Here is a 25,353-nt window from a genome sequence, read left to right on the forward strand (position 1 = left end):
TATGGCGCGCCAAGGAGGAGTCCTCCTCCTAGTAGGAGTAGGACTCCTACTAGGAGGGGGAAAGAAGTGGGGAGGGAGAAGGAAAGGGGGGCGCCGCCCCCCCTCTCCTAGTCCAATTCGGACCAGGGGGGAGGAGGCGCGCGGCCCACCCTGGCTGCCCCTCTCTCTCTCCACTAAGGCCCATATGGCCCATTACTTCTCCCGGGGGGTTCCGGTAACCCTCCGGCTCTCCGGTTTTCTCCGAAATCACCTGGAACACTTCCGGTGTCCGAATATAGCCGTCCAATATATCAATCTTTATGTCTCGACCATTTCGAGACTCCTCATCATGTCCGTGATCACATCCGGGACTCCTAACTAACTTCGGTACATGAAAACTCATAAACTCATAATATAACTGTCATCGAAACCTTAAGCGTGCGGACCCTACGGGTTCGAGAACAATGTAGACATGACCGAGACACGTCTCCGGTCAATAACCAATAGCGGAACCTGGATGCTCATATTGGCTCCTACATATTCTACGAAGATCTTTATTGGTCAGACCGCATAACAACATACGTTGTTCCCTTTGTCATCGGTATGTTACTTGCCCGAGATTCAATCGTCGGTATCTTAATACCTAGTTCAATCTCGTTACCGGCAAGTCTCTTTACTCGTTTCATAATACATCATCTTGCAACTAACTCATTAGTTGTAATGCTTGCAAGGCTTATGTGATGTGCATTACCAAGAGGGCCCAGAGATACCTCTTCGACAATCGGAGTGACAAATCCTAATCTCGAAATACGCCAACCCAACATTCACCTTTGGAGACACCTGTAGAGCTCCTTTATAATCACCCAGTTACGTTGTGACGTTTGGTAGCACACAAAGTGTTCCTCCGGTAAACAGGAGTTGCATAATCTCATAGTCATAGGAACATGTATAAGTCATGAAGAAAGCAATAGCAACATACTAAACGATCGGGTGCTAAGCTAATGGAATGGGTCATGTCAATCACATCATTCTCCTAATGATGTGATCCCATTAATCAAATGACAACACATGTCTATGGTTAGGAAACATAACCATCTTCGATTAATGAGCTAGTCAAGTAGAGGCATACTAGTGACGTTTGGTTTGTCTATGTATTCACACAAGTATTATGTTTCCGGATAATACAATTCTAGCATGAATAATAAACATTTATCATGATATAAGGAAATAAAATAATAACATTATTATTGCCTCTAGGGCATATTTCCTTCAATAATCACCCAAGTGTTTAATCATATAAGCATTTTGTTTTAATTGTCTACCAAAATAAGCATTGAAATTTTCTTGTTTGACAATAAAATTATCAAACTCCTCTAAGCATTGTCTAGCAGACTTATAGTGAGGAATATCACCTTCATCAAATCTATAGAGAGAATTTACCTTTACTACCTATGTCGGGTTATCAGGACCTGGAGGTTCTTCAATAGGTAATGGATTAGGATCATGTGTTTCTTCAACAGACGGTAAATTAAGACCATGTATTTCTTCAATAGGAGGTAAATTCTTAACATCTTCAGCTTTAATACCTTTTTCTTTCATAGATTTCTTTGCCTCTTGCATATCTTCAGGACTGAGAAATAGAACACCTCTCTTCTTCGGAGTTGGTTTAGGAACAGGCTCATGAATTGGCTCAGGAGCTGGCTCAGGAAGTGTCCAATTATTTTCATTTGCCAACATATTATTCAATAGAATTTTAGCTTGATCCAGTGTTCTTTCCCTGAAAACAGAACCAGCACAACTATCCAGGTAATCTCTGGAAGCATCGGTTAGTCCATTATAAAAGATATCAAGTATTTCATTTTTCTTAAGAGGATGATCAGGCAAAGCATTAAGTAACTTGAGAAGCCTCCCCCAAGCTTGTGGGAGACTCTCTTCTTCAATTTGCACAAAGTTGTATATTTCCCTCAAAGCAGCTTGTTTCTTATGAGCAGGGAAATATTTAGCAGAGAAGTAATAAATCATATCCTGGGGACTACGCACACAACCAGGATCAAGAGAATTAAACCATATCTTAGCATCACCCTTTAATGAGAACGGAAATATTTTAAGGATATAAAAATAGCGAGATCTCTCATCATTAGTGAACAGGGTAGCTATATCATTTAATTTAGTAAGATGTTCCACAACAGTTTCAGATTCATAGCCATGAAAAGGATCAGATTCAACCAAAGTAATTATATCAGGATCAACAGAGAATTCATAATCCTTATCGGCAACACAAATAGGTGAAGTAGCAAAAGCAGGGTCACGTTTCATTCTATCTTTAAGGGATTGCTTATTCCATTTAACTAATAACCTCTTGAGCTCAGATCTATCTTTGCAAGCTAAAATAGCTGCAGAAGCTTCCATATCAAAAACATAACCCTCAGGAATAACAGGCATATCTTCATCATCACTTTCATCAATATAATCAGTTTCAATAATTTCTTTCTCTCTAGCCCTAGCAATTTGTTCATCAAGAAATTCACTAAGGGGCACAGTAGTATCAATCATAGAAGTAGTTTCATCATAAGTATCATGCATAGCAAAAGTGGCATCATCAATAACATGCGACATATCAGAACGAATAGTAGAAGCAGGTTTAGGTGTCGCAAGCTTACTCAAAACAGAAGGTGAATCAAGTGCAGAGCTAGATGACAGTTCCTTACCTCCCCTCGTAGTTGAGGGATAAATTGTTGTCTTAGCATCTTTCAAGTTCTTCATAGTGACCAGCAGATATAAATCCCAAGTGACTCAAAGAATAGAGCTATGCTCCCCGGCAATGGCGCCCGAAATTAGTCTTGATAACCCACAAGTGTAGGGGGTCGCAACAGCTTTCGAGGGTAGAGTATTCAACCCAAATTTATTGATTCGACACAAGGGGAGCCAAAGAATATTCTCAAGTATTAGCAGTTGAGTTGTCAATTCAACCACACCTGGATAACTTAATATCTGCAGCAAAGGATTTAGTAGCAAAGTCATATGATAGTAGTGGTAATGGTAACAAAAGTAACGAAAGCAAAAGTAATATTTTTGGTGTTTTGTAGTGATTGTAACAATAGCAACGGGAAAGTAAATAAGCGAGAACCAGTATATGGAAAACTCGTAGGCATTGGATCGGTGATGGAGAATTATGCCGGATGCGGTTCATCATGTAACAGTCATAACATAGGGTGACACAGAACTAGCTCCAATTCATCAATGTAATGTAGGCATGTATTCCGCATGACATCTTTTTTCCTACCCTCCGTGGCAGCGGGGTCCTAATGGAAACTAAGGGATATTAAGGCCTCCTTTTGATAGAGAACCGGGACAAAGCATTAGCACATAGTGAATACATGAACTCCTCAAACTATGGTCATCACCGGGAGTGGTCCCGATTATTGTCAATTCGGGGTTGCCAGATCATAACACATAGTAGGTGACTATAGACTTGCAAGATAGGATCAAGAACTCACATATATTCATGAAAACATAATAGGTTCAGATCTGAAATCATGGCACTCGGGCCCTAGTGACAAGCATTAAGCATAGCAAAGTCATAGCAACATCAATCTCAGAACATAGTGGATACTAGGGATCAAACCCTAACAAAATTAACTCGATTACATGATAGATCTCATCCAAACCATCACCGTCCAGCAAGCCTACAATGGAATTACTCACGCACGGCGGTGAGCATCATGAAATTGGTGATGGAGGATGGTTGATGATGACGACGGCGACGAATCCCCCTCTCCGGAGCCCTGAACGGACTCCAGATCAGCCCTCCCGAGAAGTTTTAGGGCTTGGCGGCGGCTCCGTATCGTAAAACGCGATGATTTCTTCTCCTTGATTTTTTTCTCTCCGAAAGCAAATATATAGAGTTGGAGTTGGCGTCGGAGGAGCTCCAGGGGTGCCCACGAGGTAGGGGGGCGCGCCCTAGGGGGGAGGACGCGCCCCCACCGTCGTGGACAGGGTGTGGGCCCCTGGTCTTCATATTTTGCAACGATTTTTTATTATTTTCAACTAGACGTTCCGTGCAGTTTCAGGTCATTCCGAGAACTTTTGTTTCTGCACATAAATAACACATGGCAATTCTGCTGAAAACAACGTCAGTCTGGGTTAGTTTCATTCAAATCATGCAAGTTAGAGTCCAAAACAAGGGCAAAAGTGTTTGGAAAAGTAGATACGACGGAGACGTATCAGCAACCAGGCAAGCCCCCCCTTTGATCATCACGATATCGCCCATTCCATTCTCTCATGCTTGCATTAGATTTTCCTACTGTTATTGTTTGCTCCTATTCTGATGCATAGTCTGCTTTTGTAACCTGCTTATTATTACCTACCTGCTTATCCTAAACTGCTTAGTATAGGTTGGTTAGTGAACCATCAGTGACCCCACCTTGTCCTTGTTGCCCCTGCTTCATCATTAAAGACCCGATCAACGAGATCGAAGACCAGGCCCCGGCATCGCACATCACTTTTCCCTTAGTTGCTCGACACTACTGGGTTACTATCGAGTGCCGAGGGTGAGACCTCTACAGCACGTCTGATGTTAATCCTATAGTGTAGCTATTTGGTCGTGGCCATCGAGGGTGATTCCGCCTTAACCACTTCCGATACGACTCTGCCGTGCAACCCCTCAAGTGTGAACTTCGAGGGTGATTCCTCTTACGTTCACCTTGATGATTACATCGAGTGGAATCCATCAAGGGTGATTCCTCAGGTTTTCCCCTTGGTGTTAGACACACAGTTACTATGGTTACTATGACTTTACACTGAACCATTACTAAAGACGGGTCGGCCCTGAGGGGTACCCGCGCGATCTTAATTGCGAGTGATGTGGAGACGGGTTGACCTGGAGGGTGCCTGCGAGATAATTATGAGGCATGGCCGGGCATTCCTAGCCCTTGCCGCAAGTCCTCGAGACGGGGCAACGGGGTCACATCTTTCGTGAGTCTCTACTTGTTACCGCGCGTTCCTAATCCACTACGATTTAGATATTTGATCCGAGGGGCCTCTGGCCTGATAGCACTAACCATCACGTGAGCATAGTATGGGCGTTCTGTGTCGTATACATCAGCCGAAGCTTAATAGACGTCAGCGACTGAGCGGCGCGCGCCGGGTTGGACTGGTAAGCACCTACCTTTTTTTAAGGAGGTAGCTAGGTCTGCTCATCGGCCGCCCTCGGAACGTGCAGGAGTTCCCGGGAAGATGGCCCATGACCCCTGGGGGCATAGGTTTAGTCCGGCGTGCTGACCTCTCTATTAAGCCTAGGTCGGGTTGCGGCGTATTGTTTGGCCGAGGCTGGGCATGACCCAGGAAAGTGTGTCCGTCCGGAGTTAATCGAGCGTGGTGGGTAAGTTGGTGCACCCCTGCAGGGAAGAAAACATCTATCGATAGCCTGTCCTACAGTAACTGACACTTGGAGTTGTATCCCGATCGATACAACTAGAACTGGATACTTGTGATGAGAACTGGATGGTGATGAGAATTGAATTGTGATGATAGCTGGATAGTATGGCTCTGGGATTGCTTTCTCGTAGGGAGTCGAGAAAGGATCTCTGGCCGAGGTTGATAACACTACTACTACTTTACTTTATGCTACTCTACTCCCTCATGTTGCTGCAAGATGGTGATTTTCCAGAAGATGCTAGTCTTCGATAGGACTAGGCCTTCTCTCTATTCTGGCATTTCTGCAGCCCAGTCCACACATACAACCTTCCTTTGATAATGTTGCATATGTAGTGTAGATCCTTGCTTGCGAGTAATTTGGATGAGTACTCACGGTTGCTTTGCTCCCCCTTTCCCCCTTTCTTCTTCTTCTTTCCGGTTGATGCAACCAGATGTCGGAGCCCAGGAGCCAGATGCCACCGTCGATGCATACTACTACGTGGAGACCGCTGGCGACCAGGAGTAGTTAGGAGGCTCCCAGGCAGGAGGCCTTGCCTTTTCGATCGATGTTGATTTTGTGCTAGCCTTCTTAAGGCAAACTTGTTTAACTCATGTCTGTACTCAGATAATGTTGCTTCCGCTGACTCTTGTGTATTCAAGCTTATGTATTCGAGCCCTCGAGGCCCCTGGCTTGTAATATAAAGCTTGTATTATTTTAATTTGTGTCTAGAGTTGTGTTGTGATATCTTCCTGTGAGTCGTTGATCTTGATCATACACACTTGCAATATTTGCAACACGACCTCCGTTGCAAAATGATTTTGCAACATTACCTATGTTACAATGATGGGCAACAGAGAAAATGAAAAAAAAGGTTCAAAAAAGATTTGCAAGAAGGCTCTTGTTGCAGAAGCCCGAGCCAACAAGGCTCTTGTTGTAGAGATTGAAAGGGAAAAAAGGTTTATTGCAACAAGTTTGTTGCCGGAGAGAGATATGCGCAAGAACTTGTTGAAATTCAGTTGGCTCACGTGGGGGACATCAAATGGCTCTCTTTGTCTCAATCTAAAGATAGGGGAGGCGGTCGATCTTTTCCTCTCCTTCAACCTGCCAGGGCCTAGCACTGCCCTAATATTAAAGGGAGGATTGTTTCTGCCCGTTCGTCATCATAATTGCTTCCAAGTTGTCAAAATGTACCCCCAATGCTACTCGTAAGTGGAAAAAATGGTTCATTTTTTTCTCAACGCCAAGCAAATCCCGTCAGATACGCCCTCTAATAACGTAGAGACGCGTCGTCCCTCTCCCCCATCGACTCCCTGGCGCCGGCAACATCTCCCATCCCCTTCTACCCTCTTTCCCTTCTCTACCCAGCATACGTCTAGAGGATGGGGAGTTAACGTCTCCCTCCTCCCTTTACACCAACGGCGAGCTCCTCTACATAGAAGACGACGCCGTATCGCTGTGCACGCCCCTGATCTGGACGACGGAGCAGCAACCCCCCCCCCCCCCCCCCCCCCCACACACACACATTATCCCTAGGCTATCGGATCTGACCGAGATCGTGTCAAACATTCTTCAACCGCCGTATGTATAAGTCCGCCTCCTGAAATAAGATGCAACACATGTTGCCCATCATTGTAACTTCTAGATTAGCCGTATGAACAACTTCTAGATCAGCATGCGCACGTGCAACTAATCGATGATTTGTGGAGCATATGTATATACATGTATTAATTTTATGTTTGAATCATGTACTTGTAACTTCGAACTATTTATTGGTGAATAGTTGTGTGCTACATCATTGTATGCTATTTGTATCGCCCGAATGATCTACTGTGCATGAAAATGCGTTTCTTTAGGTGTGTGCATGAAAATGCGTAGAAATGAGATTCCCGACTGGACGTGCCCACGAATATATGTTTTTTTAGAGCCCAATCTTCATTTTTTAGATGAAAAAAAAAACATTAGCCCAATCTTCATTAATCAGGCCCTTGAGCGCACATCCAAAATACCCAAAAGAAGCCCACCACCCCCCAGGCCCGGACCAGGTCACACATCCCACAAGCCTCGAACACGACTGCGCCCCCGTGCCACATCCTCCCTGAGCGCCGCCGCGCGTGCTCCTCCCTGCCCGGACCCCTCCTGCACCCCGCATCGCCTCCAGTGCCCGGCGCGACCTCTTCTTCGAACGCCACCGCTCGGCGTGCTTCTCCCGGATCTTCCTCCAACCCCGCCGCACCGCAGTGTCCGGCGGGACCTCCTCCTCGAACGCCGCCGCGCGACCTCAAACGACGCGCCTGCAACGCCCCAGCTGCTGACACCATCGCGGGTTCTCCCTCGCGCCCATACTTCCCCGCCCACTCGCCGCGGGCGCCGCGACCTTTCTCCCAGCTCGGTTTCCGAACTCCACTCCACCATGGCCCCAGAAAGGTGCGTCTATTCTACATTTGCTGTATGCCTGTATATCATTCAAAGAAAAAGGATACCATGGGTGCATTCTGCCATCAAATTGGATAGTTCTCTCGTGGCCATTGTCATACTGAAGGAGTAAAGTAGGGGCATCATTTTGTGCCAGTTATCCCCGATGAAGAAATATTGAGATTTATAGTGGCCGAAGCAATCTTGATGATAAGAGTAGATGACACATCATGGTAGTGCATCTTTTTCTGTCAAATATAGCATGTTCTTGATTTGATGTCTGAACCTTACCATGGATCAGATTATGCATTTTGAAAAAGTGATGTGTGAGTGAGATAAAAATAATAATGTACTAGATTGCCCTTCTAGAAATTTACTTAGTTTACAGTTTATTTAGTGAGTAGCACATTTGCGAAAAGAAACGAATATAGGCTTGAAAGGAGGTGTTCATTGGTGTGAAACTGGACTGGTCTTAGATATCCAGAGATCTTCATATGCTCCTGTAAAGTTCTGTTGTACATCTCGTCCAGGCTGTGTCATCCTCTCTGCACTAGCCGAGACCGAAGCAAAGTTCGAAGGGTTCGAAATCAAAATATGTTTTAAGTCGGTGGTTTTCAGTTGTTCATTTGGTTGATTGAATTCAACAGTATTTGCTTTTTTGGAGGTGCCGAAGTTGCTGACTAGCCCTAGTGATAGCTGGAATAAGGCCCAAGTCGGCTAAGCTCACAAGCTCATGGAGTTACAATGCCAATACGCCGCCATCCTGCCGCTGCAGCCTGCAGGCCTGCATCGCGGATAGTCCCCCAATTCGCCAACCAAACGAACTCATAGAACTGCTCTATGAAAGAAAAACAGAACCGACAGCAGCAGCCACGCCGCGGTTAACTCGCGTACACTAGCCGCCGCCCACACTACCGTGTGTGATTTCTGATAAACCACTGCTGTGCCATGCCCGATTCCACGACCGCCAGTTGGTGGCACCGCCACAACAACGGCGGCATCGACTAAGCAGTCCTGCAATGTATGTTCTGTTTTTTCTCTTTGCCATGTCGAAACTAAATAGATTGTCAGCATGCTTGCCTCTGTGCCTCGTTCCCTTCATGCTTGCTGCCAACTTTGCCTTAGTCTGGCCTTGCACGCTCACTGCCGCCACGCACTGCAACCCCGACGGCCACCTCCCCGCCAGCCCCTTGCATCATGATTTCTGGGTTTCTATTGCTTAATGCATTTTGGTGGCAAAGAACCATGTATTACAAGTAGTGTAGCTATAATAAAGATTAGAAGTGTATTTGGTGATAACTGGTGACTAGAAAGATGAAGATTAGTAGCAGGATTTGGGAGCTATGGTTGCTGATCCAGTAGCATTTGCTGTGATGCGCTCATATACTGTTATTCATCTGAACCCTTTCTTGGAGTGGAATAATTTTGTCTTAAATTCTTGCAATTGTGTTGTGGATTTGATTGCTGTGTTCTCCTGAAGGCTCCTTATCATTGAATTTTTTAATGTTTGCAGGAGTGGGTCTAAGAAGCAGGAGCTCAACTCTCAGAAAAAGCTAGAGAAGAAGCTCAGCTTCTATACAAGTAAGTGCAACCTTCCTTTTGAGGGCCACAATTTTTCTTCCATGTGTTCCTGCTCGGTAGGGTTTTGTTGTATTGTTCTTGTGAACATGTACTTATTCTATATTATACTTCCTCCGTCCGAAATTACTTGTCGAAGAAATGGATAAAACTGGATGTATCTAGAACTAAAATACGTCTAGATACATCCATTTCCCTGACAAGTATTTCTGGATGGAGGGAGTACATTGTTGTGTGTCGAGCCATGCAGTTTAAAAATACTCAAGGTGATGGCAATTGTCTGTAGCCATATGACTTCCATGCTATTCTTAAAGAGAACGTTCTCATCGTTACAAAATTATTTTGTTATGGCAGATAACTGGTTAATATAATGAGGAATTGTTGCAAGAAATATTGGTTCTTTTGTTAGCCATGCAACTACAGGAGGTTATAATTTTGGTATATTTCAAAAAGCTCACTTCGATCATTCATGTGTGCAAGGTTAGAATTGTGAATCGATTTTTCATGTCACCAGATAGACCCATAGAAGATATTTTAAGCAATTAATAATTTGCTATATATTTCTCTGTAAAAGAATCAAACACCTAGCAATGCTAACCCTGATTCCTTGATCTATTGCTCATCTGCTTATGTGGGCAAGGTGGTCAGTGGATCCAAACAAGGAAAAGTTACTTCTAGTTTCCTTGATATCTGTGAATCATGTTCATCCACAAAATTAAAAAGACCCTCCTCGTTTGGTTTATGTGCTTGTTGTCTTACCGTAAGCCTGGTAATGCAAAAGCATGCACATGTGTAGTGTTCGGTGATACTATACTTATAATCGGATTTTATTACAGCAGTTGCAGTTGGGACCATGTATGTCTAAATGCAGGATATCACGTTTTCGCACCAGTAGGGGCCACATAGCATTGCACTTTGCCCCAGGTTATGATGGTTCACGGAAAACTGAACCTGATTCATTTTTCGAAAAAACGCGACACGAAGACTTTGCGTTTCTTTTCATTGAAAAGGGAAGCTAAAAGTTACATGCCTCCTAGGAGGTGGTTTATGGTTTGCGTTACAGTGATATTAATGAACCTGGTTCATTGACATGGAAGTATGAAACAGATTACAATTCGGAACCTCATGAGTCAGGAGGCAAAATGGTCAAATGTAAAGGACCACTCATCGGTGTAGAGAATCCATGGCATGTTGACATGGTACCTGACAGATGAGCCCAAGTCAGGGAACCGGGCCATTTTTTGTGAAGTGTCAAAACCTGGTGCAAAGTGCAAACATTATGTGACCCAACTGGATGTGTATAGTGCTACATTTGGGCATACATTGTGCAAATTACAACTACTGTAATAAAAGCTGGTCCAAAATGCAAGTTACTTATAGTATAATCTGTTTTGTACATATTGTTGTGTTTTCTTGTGTATTCATTTTTCGAACTGTATAATAAAATGGAAAGGAGATTAGAGATTTCATTATGAATTTATGATTGATGATTATTTTTATGTCATGCATGTATTGCATTTTGCTTGTTCTATGCATCCACCTTGACTAATATTACAGCATAATATGGCTTGTTTTGCTTGCCTCAACTTGCATTGTAACTCATTGGACTCTTTGCTCATCATTCCAGAAGTGAAAGATGCGGTTACCTCCCTACAGGCCAAAAAGGCTATCAGTAAGGTACAAAGATGCTTCTAATTCTGCCCTCCATTAGTATATCGTTCCTTTTGGTCGGCTTTTGCATAAATGTGCAACATTATGAATTTGTTTATTCCTTTGATGGTTCACTTCAAACAAAAATAAAACAAACCTCTCATCCTTGTCTGGCTCATAAGAACGTGAAATAGGGACCGCTCATGGAGTTAATTAAGAGTATTGAATCATAAATCAGGGTACCAGGTGGACATCATGTCAGGCTCGCAAATTAAATTAAATCTAGAAGTTGATTAAACTCTGGACAGAAAACTCTTGCATGGGGGAAATAGGCTCCACCTATGTCTTGTTAAGATAGGATATAATAAAGGATAGTTGCTCATATATGTGGAAACTGATAATAAACTACAATAGGCTCACTGCCCAAGTATAAAACTAACAACCATGCATGTTTGACAAACAAAATAGTTTTGTGAATGCCGTGATTCAGCATGATCAAAGGTAACTTGTCTGAGCTATCACCCTGACCTTTTTAATTAGGAGTGGAAGTCCTCCAAACCAGGGTAATTGGATCCACTACCATGTGTACCCACAATTTCATCCCAAGAGACTTCTTGCATGCCCTCTTTGACAAGCTAATACTGAGTTACACGTGCCAGCCAGTATGTGGAATGACAATTGAGCACATTTGGTATTGAGGGTCATTCACACATGGAATGTTAATTAGGCTAGTTTTCTCCAGTTTAGTCACATCATCGAGGAAGAGGCCAGTAAGGTTGCTTAATTTCATGCTATTTTAGCATAAGCCACTAACAGCTACATGGAGAGTGTGTCAGCAAGACAAACACTATCATGTGTGCCAGTCATGAAAAGCCAAGCCACAAGGCAAGCTATAAACATAGCGAAGCCACACGTTATGCCAAGCTGGGCCATTGGCAAAACAAAGAAAAGTTATCTACATTGATCTAGCTTGTCTAGGTACTCAGTTGTAACAAATTGAGTAATCAAGGCTAGATGGATAAGGATTACTTCTTGGTCGCTTATTAAGGTCTTTTTTCCACAGTTTCTGCTGATGGTGTTCTGGTACAAAAAAAAGAAATGCACGGTCATTACCTTAAAAATGTTCGAGTCTCAACTACTGATCTGCCTCTGAAATTTTGTCATTGGTAAAAAAAAAATCTGATGCCCTTGTGTCCTTAGCGTCATGAATATTGTGGCACATTTGATGCATTTAGCTAGTTACAGGTTGCAAATTGCCTGTCTATCAAACAATTGTGTTCATATGTGTTAAAGGGATGTGTTTTGCCTTTCCGAATTAGCCTCACACTACTGGTTGTTTATTTGTTTGTCTTGTTTTTATTATTTGCAATATACCCAACACAGAAGTTTACATTCAGTTCTCATCAAATGTATTTATGGGTGTTGGAAAGAGGCCTTTTGCTTGTCCAAAGCAGCTTGCCTCTAGCTGTCTACTGTCTTGTTTTTGTTACTGCTGGGCGATGACCACGCTATATGCTGCAACTGATCAGATACAAAGATATTCATATGCAGTTATTATGCTAGATGGTTCATTTGAGTTTCTTGTCTGTAGAAAAAGAAACAGAGGAGCCGTCAGAAGAAACTGAAAGCATATGATCTGTCAGCACTTTCTGAGTTCCTTCCACAAACAGCCAGCTCCCAGCAGCAGACGGAAGTAAAGCTTAACCGCAAATCGAAGCAGGCTTTAGTGTAATCCTCACATGAAATCTCTGCCCTCCAATCTTTCTCTTTGTTTTTATTTTTCCATCACAGTTTCAGTACCTTCTTTATTTTTCAGGCAACGAGAGTCTGCTCAACTGAATGCTGTACTGAACAATGCTCAGTTCCAGCTAGACCCATTGGCTGCAATTCATCAGCATCTGGTATCAACACAACCGCCTTCTTCCGTGAAAGACGACGAATCTGCAAAGAGCGGGAAGAAATCTAGGAAGGACAAGAAAAGGAAGAAGAAGAAGAAGAAGAAGAACAATGCTTTGTCAACCCCTCAGTCCATGGATATCTGATAGTGCAGACTGACTATCTAAAGAAATGAATGCAGTTATTTTTATCTTGGTTTGAAGGTGACCCTTGCCATGTGTGAACTTGGAAGTTGTAAGATTTTGCTACCAGTGCGAGTTTTCTGTGTCTGAACTTCCAGCTTGCTTTTCTCTCGAAAGAAGTAACTTCCAGATTGCTTGCAAAATCACCCCGAAGGTTTGGATTTAGTTCATTGTGCAGGTGCTGCCCATGCGATTCCATGTGTTTTGGGAGAAAAAAGTTTGCCTTGCGATTTTTGTTAGAGATTTGAGGAGTAGATCTTTTTTGTCTCAGTGACTCGTCTGTAGTTCTATTCTGGCAATCTTCTACTAATACCCAACGAAGTCTGGTTAGACGCATGCTAGAGAAAGAAGGCAAGGACTTCTTGATGACGAGGCAAATGTTAGCATTTCTCACACCCCTGCCAAAGTGCTAGTCCACCAAGGCCAAGTACTTTTATGATATTTACAGGAAGAGATAATGCATGTGAAAAAGGAATAATGAAAAACACAAGAATTTTGTAGAACTAGATGTTGTAACAATCCTAACAAACCCGATCAAACCAACACCAAGGCAGGAAAAACTTATATGCTGTTACCTTTTTGCCTTGTATAAATCACAATAGGAAATCTATCAAAAAATTCTTGTAATACGGATCCAACAATATCGAATGTATAACATGATTTACACATCATGACAAAATTAAAATTAATTGAAATCTTGAAAAACACGTGAAGATGAAAGAAGCGGATGGGAATAGGTAATACGACTTCCTAATGCATGTATAATTTTGTAAACCATATTAGTAAGTGGGTGAGCTCAGTATATTATGTTTCAGACAGTAACATTTCTACCCCTAACTCGGACCCACTACTCACATATGCCCTTAGGGCATGTACAACGGGGGCGCTTACGACGGATGCCAGGGTTCGATTCCCTCCCAATTTGGTCACCCCCCCCCCCCCCGATCCCAGGATTTGGGCTGGCATCGATGCCCAGGCTGTCGACAGGCGCTGCCCCCCCTCCCCCCTTTTTTTCTGCGCGATCCTTTTTCTCCGTACCAATTTGGCATCGGGCGCTCCTTGGAGCACTACAAATCTGCAACGGCTCAACTACCTCAGCTGATCTTTGCTGAACGGAGCCAGCTGATTGTGCTCAGCTTTGTTCATGTTATGTCAAATGACCTTATGGAAATACCCCTTTGTGTCGTCTGTCCAATCAAAATGCTTTGGCCGTAGGCGAGCTGTTTTCTAGACATTTTTACCCCTCTTACAGGTGGAGCCTCATTGAAACGTTCTCTTCCCTCTTTTCTATTACTTCCACTGGAACCCAAACAAAAAAGGAAAAGTGGAAAAACCCTCTCCGCACTCTCTCGCATGTGTGGACCCACCTGAAAAAAGATCTCTCTCTCTCTCTCTCTCTCTCTCTCTCCCCACCAACCCCACTCCGGCGGCAGCCCCACACGATCAGTCCTCCCCTCCCCCTAATGGCATGGTCCTCAGAAGCAACTCCGCTACCATCGATGAAGTCGTCACTCCCATGCCACTCGGACCACAAATTCATAAACATGGTGATTCCTTGTTTCTTTTGTGCCGTCCATTGCTTGTTTTCTTTGTCTGTAGCCTTATGTTGCCGAGCGCCACCTGCTGCCGCCACGAGAACTTGTCGCCGACGAGTTTCTTGGCCATCTAGAGCACTCACAAGCTTCCCGACGTTTCTCACACTTTACCTAAACTGCCAGTGGCCACACCATAGCATCAGCCTCTACCCACAGGACACTTCCCCTCAGCTGCTACGCACCATGGCACCAACCTTTTGAAGGAAATATGCCCTAGAGGCAATAATAAAGTTGTTATTTATATTTCCTTATATCATGATAAATGTTTATTATTCATGCTAGAATTATATTAACCAGAAACTTGATACATGTGTGAATACATAGACAAAACAAAGTGTCCCTAGTATGCCTCTACTAGACTAGCTCGTTAGTCAAAGATGGTTAAGTTTCCTGACCATAGACATGTGTTGTCATTTGATGAACAGGATCACATCATTAGGAGAATGATGTGATGGACAAGACCCATCCGTTAGCTTAGCATAATGATCGTTTAGTTTTATTGCTATTGCTTTCATCATGACTTATACATGTTCCTTTGACTATGAGATTATGCAACTCCCGAATACCGGAGGAACACCTTGTGTGCTATCAAACGTCACAACGTAACTGGATGATTATAAAGATGCTCTACAGGTGTCTCTGAAGGTGTTTGTTGGGTTGGCATAGACCGAGAGTAGGATTTGTCACTCCGTGTATTGGAGAGGTATCCCTCTCGGTAATGCACATCATTATAAGCCTTGCAAGCAATGTAACTAATGAGTTAGTTACGGGATGATGCATTATGGAACGAGTAAAGAGACTTGCCGGTAAAGAGATTGAACTAGGTATGATGATACCGATGATCGGATCTTGGGCAAGTAACATACCGATGACAAAGGGAACAACGTATGTTGTTATGCGGTTTGATCGATAAAGATCTTCGTAGAATATGTAGGAGCCAATATGAGCATCCAGGTTCCGCTATTGGTTATTGACCGGAGATGTGTCTCGGTCATGTCTACATAGTTCTCGAACCCGTAGGGTCCGCACGCTTAACGTTCGATGACGGTTTGAATTATGAGTTATGTGATTTGATGAATGAAGTTTGTTTGGAGTCCCGGATGAAATCACGAACATGACGAGGAGTCTCGAAATGGTCGAGAGATAAAGATTAATATATAGGACGATGGTATTTGGACACCGGAAGTGTTCCGGGTGCTACCGGGTCACTGGAAGGGGTTTCGGGCAAACCCCGGCAAAGATATGGGCTTAATGGGCCAAGTAATGTAACACACCAGCCCACAAGGGGCTGGTGCGCCCCCTATAGGGCCAGCCACGTGGGGAGAAAGGGAAAGGAGAGGAGGAAAAGGAAAGTATGAAGTAGGACTCCTACTTCCTTCCCCTCCCCCTGTTGGGGAACGTTGCAGAAAACAAAATTTTTCCTACGGCTTCACCAAGATCCATCTATGAGTTCATCTAGCAACGAGTGATCGGATGCATCTACATACCTTTGTATATCGTGAGCGGAAGCGTTCAAAGAACGGGGATGAGGTAGTCGAACACGACGTGATCCAAATCACCGGAGATCCTAGCACCGAACGGACGGTACCTCCGCGTTCAACACACGTACGGTCAGCGTAACGTCTCCTTCTTCTTGATCCAGCAAGGGGAGAGGAGAAGTTGATGAAGACCCAGCAGCACGACGGCGTTGTGGTGGATGCAGGGCGTCACAGTAGCAGGGCTTCGCCTATACTACGAGAGAGAGATGTAACAGGGGAGAGGGAGGCGCCAAAGGCTGAGGTGTGATGTCCTCCATCTCCCCCACTATATATAGGGGTTTCTAGGGGGGGGGGGGGAAGCCGGCCCTAGGAGATCCAATCTCCTAGGGGGGCGGCGGCCAAGGGGTGGGGGGCTTGCCCCCCAAGCAAGGGGGCGCCCCCCTTTAGGGTTTCCCCAAAACCCTAGGCGCATGGGCCCTTTTGGGGCTGGTGCCCTTGGCCCATATAGGCCAAGGCGCACCCCCTATAGCCCATGTGGCCCCCGGGGCAGGTGGCCCCACCCGGTGGACCCCCGGGACCCTTCCGGTGGTCCCGGTACAATACCGGTGACCCCGAAACTTGTCCCGATGGCCGAAATAGCACTTCCTATATATAATTCTTTACCTCCGGACCATTCCGGAACTCCTCGTGACGTCCGGGATCTCATCCGGGACTCCGAAAAACATTCGGGTTACTGCATATACATATCTTCACAACCCTAGCGTCACCGAACCTTAAGTGTGTAGACCCTACGGGTTCAGGAGACAGGCAGACATGACCGAGACGACTCTCCGGTCAATAACCAACAGCGGGATCTGGATACCCATGTTGGCTCCCACATGCTCCACGATGATCTCATCGGATGAACCACGATGTCGAGGATTCAAGCAACCCCGTATGCAATTCCCTTTGTCAATCGATATGTTACTTGCCCGAGATTCGATCGTCGGTATCCCAATACCTCGTTCAATCTCGTTACCGGAAAGTCACTTTACTCGTACCGTAATGCATGATCCCGTGACCAGACACTTGGTTACTTTGAGCTCATTACGATGATGCATTACTGAGTGGGCCCAGTGATACCTCTCCGTCATACGGAGTGACAAATCCCAGTCTTGATCCGTGTCAACCCAACAGATACTTTCGGAGATACCCGTAGTCTACCTTTATAGTCACCCAGTTACGTTGTGACGTTTGGTATACCCAAAGCACTCCTACGGTATCCGGGAGTTACACGATCTCATGGTCTAAGGAAAAGATACTTGACATTGGAAAAACTCTAGCAAACGAACTATACGATCTTTATGCTATGTTTAGGATTGGGTCTTGTCCATCACATCATTCTCCTAATGATGTGATCTCGTTATCAATGACATCCAATGTCCATAGTCAGGAAACCATGACTATCTGTTGATCAACGAGCTAGTCAACTAGAGGCTTACTAGGGACATGTTGGTGTCTGTTATTCACACATGTATTACGATTTCCGGATAACACAATTATAGCATGAATAAAGACAATTATCATGAACAAGGAAATATAATAATAATGCTTTTATTATTGCCTCTAGGGCATATTTCCAACACCCCCCTCCTTCATTCCTCCTTGTCCAAATATGGCGGGGGGGGGGGGGGGGGCACATTGGACTAGGGGCCCAAGTAGGATTCCTCCTACTTGGGCGCGCCCTAGGCTGCCTCCCTCCCTCTCCCTCCTTTATATACGTGGGGAGGGCACCCCTAGAGCACACATCAATTGTTTCTAGCCGTGTGCGGCGCCCCCCTCTACAGTTAACACCTCGGTCATATCGTCGTAGTGCTTAGGCGAAGCCCTGCGTCAGTAACTTCATCATCACTGTCGCCACGCCGTCGTGCTGACGGAACTCTCCCTCATCCTCAACTGGATCAAGAGCTCGAGGGGCGTCATCGTGCTGAACGTGTGCTGAACACGGAGGTGCCGTACGTTCGGTACTTGGATCGATTGGATCGTGAAGATGTTCGACTACATCAACCGCGTTACTAAACGCTTCCGCTTTCGGTCTATGAGGGTACGTGGACACGCTCTCCTCGCTCATTGCTACGCTTCTCCTAGATAGATCTTGCGTGATCGTATGATTTTTTTTTGAAATACTACGTTCCCTAACACCTTTAACCACCCGACGCGCAACGTCTAGAAAGAGGGAGGGGGAGAGCTTTTTTTAGGTGGGTCCCATCTGTAAGCCGCATGTTGTTTTCTCTCTTTTTTTTTGTTTCTGTTGGGTCTCACATGTAAGGATGGTCAAAACTATCCTGGAAATATCACCATGATGGTCAAAGGACTTTGACTAGACGGAAGCACATTTGTACACCACCATCAAATGGAACAGAGGCAAACTGAGCACGACTAAAATTAGGAGCAAATTTAAGTAATTGATTTAAGTTAGGGGTAGAAATGTAAATATCCTTTATTTTTCTGACCATACTGTGGTTCCAAATAAAGAGGATAAACTAACACTACTAGCACTGGGAGCATCATTGGAAGACATTAGTACTACTAAGAGCATCTTCAACAGGCGCACAAAAGTTTCGCGCGGTAAAATACTTTTAGTGCGCCATTGTAGCACTTTTAGCGCGCCGAATCCAACATTGGTTTAGCAGATGCCCAAAAACGCGCGTCCAAAAAACATATAGTGTAAATTATGAAGTGCGCGCAATCCGACGCTCCAAATTTGCAGCTTCTGATAGCGCCTTTTAACGCGTGCCCAAACCTTTTTTGCGTGTGCACTATTTTATAGCTTCTATTGAAGCTGTTCCGCGTCCAAAAAACCTAAATTTTTGCGTCGCGGAGCAGTTTTTGTGACCCTGTTAGAGATGCTCTGACACAAATGAACATCTGACGGTGAAGCCAAATCCAACGAAGAATACCCAAACAATCCTTCCGCTTCCCAGCACCCAGCTCGGAAAGGCACCACCGAGTCACCGACCTACCGAAAGCCCAGAGTACAAATACGCCTTCCCCCCAGCAACAACGGTCAACAAATCCACAACCGTTGGCCTGATCTCACAATCACCCGTCCGCCATGGCGAATCAGCGGGAGCAGCAGCAGGCCTCGCCCTCGCTGCCTCGGCCGCCGATGCCGTCGAAGCCGCGGCACATGTCGGAGCTCTACGGAGGCATGCGCTTCGACCCCAACGGTCGCTGCCTCGTCCGGACCTACCTCGCCCCCAAGGCGATCCGCGGCCGCCTCCCAAACCTCGAGATCATGGACGTCATCCCCGACGACGTCGACGTGTACGGCACCCGCCCGGAGGCGCTCCCCTTCCACCGCTGCAACCGGGGCGCCAGCGGCAAGGTCTGGGGCCACTTCTTCACGACGCGGCCCGCGGCCGCGGCATCGGGCGGCCCGGGCAGCTACGTCCGGGTCGTGCCGGGAGGGCTGTGGGTGCGCTACGACGAGGAGAAGGCGTACGCCGACGCGGACGGGGACGTGCTCGGGTACCGGTGCCGCTTCGCGTTCCACGGCGAGGACGGCAAGCTGACGGCGTGGCGGATGAAGGAGTTCCGCCTCAACGAGGGCGCCGCGGCCTACCGCGGCGTCGCGTTCCACCCCGTCGCCAAGAACCTGGTGGCCTGGAAGGTGTACAACGACGTGGAGGAGCCGCTGAGCGACGACGAGGGCGACGACGAGGACGAGGACGAGGATGACGAAGCGGAGGAGATGGAGGTGGACGATCCGGTTGCCGCCGCTGCGTGCACGGAGGACGACCTGACACAGCGGCAGGACAAGAAGAAGAAACAGAAGCTGCGGTAGTAGCACCGTAGCACGGGAGGCGCTAGTAGATGCTGCGAATTTGGGTTCGCATGATCTGAAGCCTGAACATTATCTGAAGCCTGAATTTGGGTTAGCATGATCTGAAGCCTGAATTTGGGTCAACATGATGCTGCGAATTTGGATTAGCATTATCTGAAGCGTGAATTTGGGTTAACATGATGCTGCGAATTTGGGTTAGCATTATCTGAAACCTGAATTTGGGTTAACATGATGCCGCGGATTTGGGTTAGCATGATCTGAGGCCTGAACATTATCTGAAGCCTGAATTTGGGTTAACATGATGCTGCGAATTTGGGTTAGTACAAACAGAAGCTGCAGTAGTAACTCGTATGTCTGGATTTACGCATGATCTGAAGCCTGAACATTAGCGTCAGCCGTGCGTTCCATTGATAAATGGAAATTGGATTGGCGAGCCAAACTGGTGTTAATCTCTACAGCATTGTGCTCTGCTTCTACAACCTCTCCTGCCATGACGCGATCCCATGTCTATAAATACAGCCCCCGGATCCTGAATCTCCCGTCGCATCATTCCAACCGGTCGAAACCTTCTTCTCCCCCCAAATCCAACTAACCTCCCTCCCCCTCTACTTCTAAGCAGATTCCGTGGGCAGCCCGTCATGGCAATGGCGCCTCCGCCCGTGCCGAGCCTGCCGCTGGGCTACGTGTTCAGACCCAAGGCCCGGGAGCTCATTCAGCACTACCTCGCCCCCAAGGCACTGGGCGGCTACGTCACCCCGGGCTTGGTGGCGGAGGGCGTGGACGTCTTCTCCGCGGCCCCGGATGAGCTCCCCTTCAGCCGCAGCCACCGGCGGGAGAGCGGCGAGGTGTGGGGCTACTTCTTCGCGGCGCACCCCGCCGGGGAGAGGGCCCCGGCGCCGGGCGGGTGCTGGATCCCTTACGGTCCCGAGAAGGCGTACCGCGGCGGGACCGGTGGGGAGGCGGTCGCCTTCAGGCGCAGGCTCGCGTACTACGTCGCGTGGCGGGGCGGCGACGGGGTATGGGCGCGGACGCCGTGGCTGATGGCGGAGTACCGGCTCAACAAGGGCGGCGCCGCCTTCCGCTGCGCGCGGCCCGGCCCCGAGGCGAACATGGACTGCGTGGTCCGCAAGGTCTTCACGAAGCCGGCGGTCCCTCCGCCGTCTGCCCGCTCCAGCGATGACGGGAGCGCGGGCTCCAGCTCCAGGTACCGCAGCGCGGACGAGGAAGCCGGCTACCCCGGCGAGGAGCAGGCGAGGAAGCGCGCTCGATGGGTCTAGTTGAGACTTGGGACGGCCGTGAGACGCGGCCACGGGTTTTGTGACTGATTGATTGGGTTCCAGAATTGCAGAAACCAGTAGAATCATACGAATTGAGCCACAAGTAATATGAATCGAAAAGAGTAGTATAAGTAGTAATTAGGTTCCCATTGTAATTAGTTTTGCAGCCACGGTATTTTTCTTTGAACTAGATAAATGCCGCAATGGGGCATACATAATCTAGTGATTCAATACCAAATGTGTCCAACATAACTGTAAATATGCTCATGGACATTGGACGGTTTGTCAAATTCTTTGCGATTAAATCACTCTTCTTCGGTGGTTGTTGTTGTGATTGTGATGAGAAAGAAAGGTAGATGCATGACATCAGAAAAGGGGTTGGCAGTTGCATGTCCCTATCGCTTCCATGATTGCACTACATGTTTTTGTACTTCTATACTTATATGAACAAGCTATAAGGCATGAAGGCTAACAAGACAATATAAAAAAAACTAACAAGAAAATCCGAAGGATGCCTAATCATTATAATTCAGATTTGGTACAATTTGCCTTACTTTGCTTTGGCATGAGAAACCCGAATCATTTGCAAATAATAAGATAAAGAGCACAAGAAAAGGAGAGTTTATGTCATGATACCAAAAATAAATAGCAAGATTCTGAAAGAAAAGATGATCTCCCAGAAGTGTGAGAGGCATCCCTACCGGGCGGGCTTTGATTCACCCCTTACTATAACCATCCCACTCAATCTTTTACACCGATGTTTCGTACTCTCTCGACCAGGTCATCATAAGAAAATACTGATAAGACATTCCATTCATTTTTTTGTTGATATTTGGATTTCGTTTTCAAATAAAGTCATCTTGTAGTTAGAAATCACCTTTAGAATCATCAGCCACTGTCCCTACACCGACTCGCTTATCCGGAATTGATCCTCACTACGGTCCTTTATTTCGAAACGAGGGCTACATACCGAATACAAAATTCTTTATTCAACATTTTTAAGCCCAACCAATAATGTGTCTAAATACTTTTCTGAGATCATAAATGCTTTCAAGCTTTCAGCAGCTTCCCTTTTCAATTACTACTAACCATCTTTTAGCTCCTCACTTTTACCATCTTCTAGGTCTCTCTCCACTTGATCTTCTTGTTACATGCCACCGTCACACCAAACCTTACCTCCACAACCATGGTTACTCATGTGTAGCAGTTTCACACAAGCAAGCCATTGTTGAGAAGATGGAACATGATTTCATTCAATTGAGCAGATGCATATATGATCAAGTGGAAGAAGAATTAAGAACTCGTATTTATTTCATTGAGGTATAAGACAAATAATAATAAACTCACCGAGGAGGAGAAAAATAATATCATCCTAACGTTCACAAACAAAAATTACACACTACTAAAAAGTAAAAATAAACCAAGCATCACGGGCAACTAAAACTGACAGAAGACAAATATTGGAGATGTCATGAAGTGGGACTCGTAATTTAATATAAGTGGAGCTACACATACCCAACACAAGGGACTCATTTTAGTTCTTGCTCCGGCTACTTTCCCAAGAAGCATTTTGGTCCTCCATACTACATTCCTAGTTAAAGAAATAGGCATCAAAATAGGAAGAGTCGAGTAAATCACACATAAAAAAATTAGCAATATGGAAATCTTGCATTGTAAGAGGACACAACTTCCCATTAAGAGAAAAGAGAGGACACAACCTGAAATCTGTCCATACTTGCATGAAAATTTGAGGCATCACCAAGATGATATTTCATGTTGACAAACATCAACAATACCAGTTACGAGGAATTGAAATCACTAAAAAACAATCAGAAATGTTAACGCCCACACGTGTGGGCGTTGACCATCTCGACCACACGCATCCATCACCGTCCAGTATTATATGCACGAATCTTGGCACAATCTGGCCGATTTTCTGTGCCACGTAGGACAAGGCGCCTGTATGGTGTGTGACATAGTTCGCCCGCACGTTGGTTGCCCCCCCCCCCCCCGCGATCAGCGGTTGCCACTCGGGGCCGTGCGGTGGAACTGCTATGCGCCCGCACGCCACGTGCCGACCGTGGTTGACGTCAAACACGTCGCGCACTTCGCCCGCCTACCCCTCACGGTTCCATTTACTCATCCCCATAGTTACTCGCACAACCCACTTCGCATTTCAGATGATTGGAGGAGAAGACTAGGGGAGAAGGCGACGGCGGAGGCGGAAGAGTCGACGGAGTTCGCGGCCGTCGGTGGTGCTCGCCGGACCAGAGCGGTTTCGTCGGAGCGCCTACAGATTGACGGTAATGCTCGCTCCCACTCTCACAATCATTGCCTGCATTTTTCTCCCCTTCCCTCGGTGTTTGATGCTTCGCTCGAGATTCGTAGAGATTCAGGCGATTTGGCGATGCGCCGGCGTTCCCGCCGGCGGGGAGTCCTATGCTTGCCGTTTTCGGTGGCACTGGGCAGTTTCGTCGCCGCCGCGGTGGCGGTCTCGCCGGTGTGGTTCTGCCTGTCCGGAGACACACACTGGTTGTGCCTTGGGATTGGGCCGTTGTTTTCCGGTCTGATAGTTGCGCATTGCTTCAAATTGGTATTTGCGATCAGTTCGAGGAGAATTTTGGGGATGAATTTCAAGTCATTATAGTTGCCATTGAACCCTAGATCTAGTTAGTTGTTTTTCAAACTGCGGTATGAAGGCAAACGTGGTGGTTTGAGTAACTATCATGACTATATGGCAACTAATTTTCTGAATGACTGTGATAGTTGCCACAAACATGCTTTTCCATGCGGCAACTAATTTCTTGAATGACTGTGATAGTTGCCATAAACATTCTTTTCCATGCGGTAACTAATTTCCTGAATGACTGTCATAGTTGCCACAAACATGCTTTTTCCATGTGGCAACTAATTTTTCCTGAATGATTGTGATAGTTGCCACACTGTAGGAATGGTAAAGTGCAGTAAATCGGTAGTCACTGCAGTTTCACTAACCAATTGCACTGGATGGCAGCTAATCTGCACATCAACTATGCCTGTTGCCACTTGGATAGTATATTCTTGTGGCAATAGACTATGAACACACTGTGGCCGTTGCCATGTTGTAGACAGGATAATGTGGCAAATTGGCTACATAACATGGCAACTAATTTGCACATCAACTGTGTCAGATGCCATATATATGCTTTCCATGTGGCAAGTTTTTGTCTGAACACAGCATGTCTGTTGCCATGTTACAGTCAGTATAATGTGGCAAATTCATTGTACGGCAGACACAATTTTCGTGTTTTGCCATGATGACTTGTGATATCTGAACACACTGTGGCAATTTCAGGTTGTTCATTAGATGTTTTTCATCGCTTTTTTGAATTCTGTGTTGCATTTTAACATGGCAATTTCAACCTAGCACATTTTTTGCCATTGAAACACATGGCAAGTCATTGTTGTATGAGGACAGGGTGTGAGCTGCCACATCTTAGGTTTCTGCAGTGGAGGATTTTGTGACTTTCTTTTCGTACTATCTTGTGCTAACATGGCAACTTCAACATTTTGTTTTAAGTGCATTTACGATCTGTACATTTTTTTCAAATGTAACCAATGTGCTTAATTGCCACATTTATGTTTTCAACAATCATAGGGGGGGGGGTGCGTGCGTGTTCGTGTGATTTTTTTGCATTCACTAGTTGACATTTTTCACTCGAGCCCATGTGGCAAGGACATTCTGTTAGGTGGCAACTGCTTACTTCCTGCATTTTCATTTCCACCATGACAATTTGGTCTGTTCTTACCTCAGCAGAATGGCTCGTGGCGATCATCAAAACAATGATGATGATTTCATGGATCCACCACAACAAAATCGGGCAACTGGACGGAGAAAAGAGGGCGACGAGGTAACTGTCCACACACCCTCTTCCTCCTGCATATGTTATTGGTTGCCACCTCGAGCTTGCAGTCGTCTGTCATGAACTAAATGTTCATGACAGTGAAAACATGGCAACAACTGATCATTTTTCTGTTTTTTTGCAGAAGAAGAAACGTACTCGCAACAGAGCCTCCCAGGAACG

General features: G+C 45.8%; 3 protein-coding genes across 3 annotated transcripts; all 3 read left to right on the plus strand.

Annotated features, from left to right (window-relative positions):
• Positions 1–7,424: 7,424 nt before the first annotated feature.
• On the plus strand, positions 7,425–13,210 carry LOC125538708 (ribosome biogenesis protein). The gene is made up of 5 exons (XM_048701982.2): positions 7,425–7,819; positions 9,321–9,388; positions 11,013–11,062; positions 12,627–12,763; positions 12,852–13,210. The coding sequence occupies exons 1-5, from the start codon at positions 7,806–7,808 to the stop codon at positions 13,075–13,077; spliced, it is 495 nt and encodes a 164-aa protein (XP_048557939.1). The 5' UTR covers positions 7,425–7,805; the 3' UTR covers positions 13,078–13,210.
• Positions 13,211–19,207: 5,997 nt separating this feature from the next.
• Positions 19,208–20,014, plus strand: LOC147985865 (uncharacterized). Its single transcript, XM_087539952.1, has one exon. The coding sequence runs from the start codon at positions 19,281–19,283 to the stop codon at positions 20,010–20,012; it is 732 nt and encodes a 243-aa protein (XP_087396078.1). The 5' UTR covers positions 19,208–19,280; the 3' UTR covers positions 20,013–20,014.
• A 636-nt stretch (positions 20,015–20,650) lies between these two features.
• LOC125533629 (NAC domain-containing protein 67-like) lies at positions 20,651–21,579 on the plus strand. Its single transcript, XM_048697008.2, has one exon. It carries the CDS (start codon positions 20,651–20,653, stop codon positions 21,287–21,289), a length of 639 nt encoding a protein of 212 aa, XP_048552965.2. The 3' UTR covers positions 21,290–21,579.
• The last annotated feature ends 3,774 nt before the right edge of the window (positions 21,580–25,353 follow it).

This window comes from Triticum urartu, chromosome 2A, assembly GCF_056163025.1.
Source record: "Triticum urartu cultivar PI428250 chromosome 2A, HENAU_Tu73, whole genome shotgun sequence".
NCBI classification, from domain to species: domain Eukaryota; kingdom Viridiplantae; phylum Streptophyta; class Magnoliopsida; order Poales; family Poaceae; genus Triticum; species Triticum urartu.

Excerpts from the sequence above, each read along its gene's own strand:
- LOC125538708 (XM_048701982.2), top strand. Across the intron at positions 9,389-11,012 it reads GAAGCTCAGCTTCTATACAA|AAGTGAAAGATGCGGTTACC; the intron begins GTAAGTGCAACC and ends TCATCATTCCAG. Across the intron at positions 11,063-12,626 it reads CCAAAAAGGCTATCAGTAAG|AAAAAGAAACAGAGGAGCCG; the intron begins GTACAAAGATGC and ends TCTTGTCTGTAG.
- LOC147985865 (XM_087539952.1), top strand. The coding sequence starts at position 19,281 with ATGGCGAATCAGCGGGAGCAGCAGCAGGCCTCGCCCTCGCTGCCTCGG.
- LOC125533629 (XM_048697008.2), top strand. The coding sequence starts at position 20,651 with ATGGCAATGGCGCCTCCGCCCGTGCCGAGCCTGCCGCTGGGCTACGTG.